This window comes from Ixodes scapularis, unplaced genomic scaffold (genome assembly GCF_016920785.2).
Source record: "Ixodes scapularis isolate PalLabHiFi unplaced genomic scaffold, ASM1692078v2 PGA_scaffold13__105_contigs__length_92229423, whole genome shotgun sequence".
NCBI lineage: Eukaryota > Metazoa > Arthropoda > Arachnida > Ixodida > Ixodidae > Ixodes > Ixodes scapularis.
The window spans coordinates 12,738,653-12,743,070 of record NW_024609839.1 but is presented as its reverse complement, the minus strand read 5'-3'; the positions used below and the strand labels follow the sequence as shown (position 1 = coordinate 12,743,070).

Below are 4,418 nucleotides of genomic sequence, written 5' to 3'. Positions count from 1 at the left end.
ATGTTGGAGGCCATGCACCTGCAGCTTCACCCGAGCAGACCATGGAACCTGAAGCTAGCCGTCAGGTGCAGAGGGGTAAGCTCCAGGCTTCCCAAGCAGCTCAAATGTTCTATAAACCTCCTCAGAACATTTCTTGTGATTAGGTGAAGGGCTTGAGGTAAGGGGAGGTGCATGAACCAACACAAAGAGAGAAACATGAGCACTACCATTTGCAGTCGCCACGAACTGAAACCCACGGTGCCTGACATCGTTCGGAAAAAAATTCTTGCTCTGTATGTTTGTATTTTGAAATACCTTTTTTACAGTTTTTACCAAAGTACCTCAGGGGTATCCTGTTACATAGAAGAGAAGTCTATCTTAATATCTGCATCTAAGAAGAAAAGTTGAATATTAGTTGTGAACACTTAATGTAATTCACGTGCAGTAAAAGAAAATCTACTACGGTACTTCATTTCACAATCTGGGCACGTTGATCTCACCTCTGTTCTTCAAGGCCTAGGTTGCCTGACATTCCTGTTGCCTTTGTGCTTCCTACGATCACTCTGTGCTCGTTCATGTGCTTTGTATTGGTGCGTTCCAGACTATTTCATGACTCTATCATGTTTCCTGGTACTGCGTATGTCGTTGTGGGGCTTCTTATCTTGTAGGAAGCTAAGGAGGCTGCAGCAAAGTAAATGAAGTTGCTGAATATATTCATGTCAATTTGCAACTCCATGATATCCTTGCCCAATGTTATTCTTTCGGATCAGATATGCAGCTGGGCAAAGTGACCACAGTGTAGACCTTTAGGAAAGGTTTGTGCACATTTCTGAAGAAACATTTGTCTAACATGCATTTCATGTTTTTCTTACAGGAAAAAAAAGAGAAAATGAGAATCTAATATTTTTTGAGAAAAGATTACAGTTTGAACAGGGCACCCGAGAGAGGGAGAACAAGCTGGAGGAGCGGCGGATTTCACTCGAAGAGAAGCGCCTCATCTTCGAGGAGAAGCGCCTGGCCCTCGGCAGAGACAAGCTCGAGCAACAAGTTCGTGAGTGGGAGGAAGAAAAAGAGGAGAGAGCTCAAGAAAGGGCAGAAAGAGAAAGGGATCGTGCGCAGGAAAGACACTTTTTTCTCGCACAGCAGCAAGCCATGCTGGAGCTCGTGCAATCAATGATTGCTAATAAGTTCAAATAGACAGCAGGCTTTGAAATTTCACTTTTATTTGTTTAATTACCATAACATAAATATTTTTATATTCCTCCACACATCCTGCAAGTACAAATGTAGAAATGGAAGCTCCAATAAAGATTACTATAGCCAAAGAAAACTTGTTCAAAAGAAAATAACAACAGCGTCTTTTAACTCGGCAATCAAAATAACTAGAAAGGCCACTTTATGGTAAATAAATAGTGTCACCAAAATTATGTAGAACATGCGAACTGTATAATCTCATGGGCGCAATATCTTGACAGCAGCTAAAGAAGTGCTGCATGAAATAGCGCTTAATGTGCAACACCTAAAAAAGACTAGAAAGACCACGTTTAGGAAAATTTACAGGGCCCACCAAGCCTATACGAGACATGCAAACTGTGTCTTATCTTATAAGAATGCTGGCTGCCACGGTTTCATGGAGGCAAAGCACCAGCCTACGGATACCCAGTTGGTTTGAATGTTTGTAGAGCTGCCCGCAGTCTGACGGAGGCTTATTGCAAAGAAGGTTCCATGATATTGAACTTTCTCTTGTACGTCAGAACATCTCCAGATGGATTAAATTAATCCTCAGTCCTGCACTGGGCCACGCCAGATACACTTTGTCGCTTTGGCACGTAGAATCCCCAAAAGTAGAGCTCAGTAGAATGGCCCAACCAGGGGAGGTCGCTCGCTCAAAGTCGAAATGGTGGCTGGGCCGGGGACAACACGGCAATTCTTCTTGATGCAGGTGGCGGCCAAAGGTGACTGCTGAAATTGTCAGTTATTGAAGGGCTCATTCAGTAAAAACATGGAACGCCCACTGATTGAGTCATCTAATCACTGACGGTTTAGGCAGTCACCTAAGCGCCTTAATACGAAAGGGTGGTGATAAGTGTAGATTGCCAGCAAACTGTTGTTTTCCTTGGCCTAACTACAATTTCGGCCTTGAGCAAGCGACCTTCCCTGCTCAAGCTGTTCTATTGAGCGCTATGTAATGGAGCACTGATCTTATGAGATAAGACACAGTTTGAGTGTTCCATATAAGTTTGCTGAGCACTGTACCAAGAGTATCTTAAAGTTTGTGTCTGTCCCGTACAGAGGGTTTCAAGTATTGCCCCAAGTTGGGTGCACGGAGCCCAAAGAATATACCAGTCTGGCTACCGTACAGGCATGTATGACAGTTAGTAAAAATTGCCCCCACCCGATACATTCTCCCCACATCCTGCAAGTACAGCTTCTGGTTTTTCTTGAAGTCCAGGAATGCGAACTCGGATACTATTTTACCGAACCCCCACTCAACAGCTTGTCGCACAGTACTCATGCCACTGTTGAAGAGCACTTGCTGTTGAGTGAGGGTGGCACCTCCGTACGGCCTCATCAGAAGCCGCCGTAATGGGTACGCTGGGTCGCCGTAGATGGTGTAAGAGCGGCCCTGCACAAGCTTTTCCAACTTTCCGTAGAGGCCACTTTCGCGCAAAATGCCTGCATAAAACAGAGAAACAAGAAGGCACTGTACTTTTTACCACTTTTAAAAACAGAAGTTGCATGGTATTGATTCGCCAGTGTGCTCATTTGGCATGCTCCATTTTGCAATGCAGTGTGAATGCTGCATTACAATACTTTGTCCTCTGTAGAACAGCACACTCTTTCAGAGCTAAGTAAATATTTTTGCAGCGAACCTCGAAGAAAGCAAGGGCTGCATAAATTGGAAGAGATATAGTTAAATCGGAACATGCCACTGAATCTTAACCAAAAATGAAGCACAAAACAGCATTTCAAGGCTTGTTATTTAAGCTAAGCAACTGGACTAGCTCATTTGAAAGAATTGCATTAATAATTGTATTGAACACATGATTTCCTTCGTGATTTGTATTTGGTTCGGTGCTACCTCTATAGCAAGACTGCGTATTCAGTGTTGCTACAGAGTTGAAATGCTGATTAATGGGAAGTGTTAATATCAAACGTGGAAGCATGCAGGTCCAGAACAGCTGCACCCACCAGCGTCATGCCTGTGTCCCGGATAGGGACCATCAAGTTGGCAGATGATGCCGTTTGCACACATTATTGACTAGTACTCCAACGCGTGCAGCCTCTTGTGTCCGGAAATGTAGATCCGCTGGTTGGTGGAAGGGCGGCAGGTGGGCCTCGCCGTCCCATCCACGAAACCCCAGCAGTTTGGGAGGGGTGCACCTCGGGCATGAACGGCCTGCAATAATGGCACATTCTTAGCGAGACCTTCATGGTATCTAAAACATGATTTGCTTTGATCAAGTGTCTTGTTTTTATAGTTAATTTTATTCTCCAACTGCTTGGTGTCAGTATTCCTTATTTGTAGTATTGATGAGTTTAAATGCAGCTTTTTATTTTCTTTATTTTAACATCTTGCCAGCTATGAGGCCAAAGCAGGTTGGTAGGCACACTTAAGTATTAAAAATGTTATCAAGAAAACCATCCACATTTTCACTATTTAGAGCTTCTGTGGATAGGCAGTTCTATTCTTCAATACATTTAACAGAAAGGATTTTAAAAGAGTCCATATTGAAGCGATAAGGCTCATTAAATTTGTTATGTTTTGTTCTAGTTGTGTTACCGAAGTTTGCATATGTAGCATATTTATTAATATCAATTGAATAACGACCATATAACAAGACCTTATCAGTGTACTTTCTCCCATGCACAGGAAGTGTTGTTTTTTGTAGTATACAAATGTGCCATGAAATAAAATCAATTACTAAACAAACATCCCTCTTTAAGCTGTATGTTTTTTTCTAAATTAGTTCTGTTCAACAGTTCTGGGTAACATATTTGACCTCCTTAATTGGAAATGACAACGGTAGGCACGAATTTCTTTGGGGGGAGGGGGAGGGAGAAGAGGTCTGAGGCTGGGAGGGAGGGGGGGGGGGCTAGGATTGTTATGACCTGTTGTGTAAAGAGGGAAGGGGAGTCAAAATGCATGTGTATATTATATGGTTGACTAGATATTGGGGAGGGGGGAGGGGGGCTTAAAGCTTATGAGCATTGAATATTGCAAAGCGTTTTATGAAATGCCGGCCAAATCACTCCAGCAAAAAGTGTGTATCGCACAGAGAAAAAGTTGTCATATTGGTCTCTGTCAAAGAGTCTCTTTAAGAAGATGAATAAACTTTGTTGTAATTAGGTTCTTAATTACTTTTGTATTTTTAATTAGGAAACATTAAAACGGTTAAATATGAAAAAAATAGCATTAAGCCAGTGCACCTTACAGA

General features: G+C 42.6%; 1 protein-coding gene across 1 annotated transcript; it reads right to left on the bottom strand.

Annotated features, from left to right (window-relative positions):
• Window positions 1-1,212: 1,212 nt before the first annotated feature.
• LOC121047308 lies at window positions 1,213-3,256 on the bottom strand. The gene is made up of 3 exons (XM_040502440.2): window positions 3,172-3,256; window positions 2,270-2,655; window positions 1,213-1,251 (listed from the first exon to the last, which is right to left on the bottom strand). Exons 1-3 carry the CDS (start codon window positions 3,233-3,235, stop codon window positions 1,213-1,215), a joined length of 489 nt encoding a protein of 162 aa, XP_040358374.2. The 5' UTR covers window positions 3,236-3,256.
• Window positions 3,257-4,418: the final 1,162 nt, after the last annotated feature.

What these genes read in the sequence shown, in the direction of transcription:
- LOC121047308 (XM_040502440.2), bottom strand. Translation starts at nt 3,235, where the DNA reads ATGTGTGCAAACGGCATCATCTGCCAACTTGATGGTCCCTATCCGGGA. An exon ending in GGGACACAGGCATGACGCTG is followed by an intron (nt 2,656 to 3,171) that starts GTGGGTGCAGCT and finishes TGTTTTATGCAG; the next exon opens with GCATTTTGCGCGAAAGTGGC. An exon ending in GGCAATACTTGAAACCCTCT is followed by an intron (nt 1,252 to 2,269) that starts GTACGGGACAGA and finishes TTGTACTTGCAG; the next exon opens with GATGTGTGGAGGAATATAAA.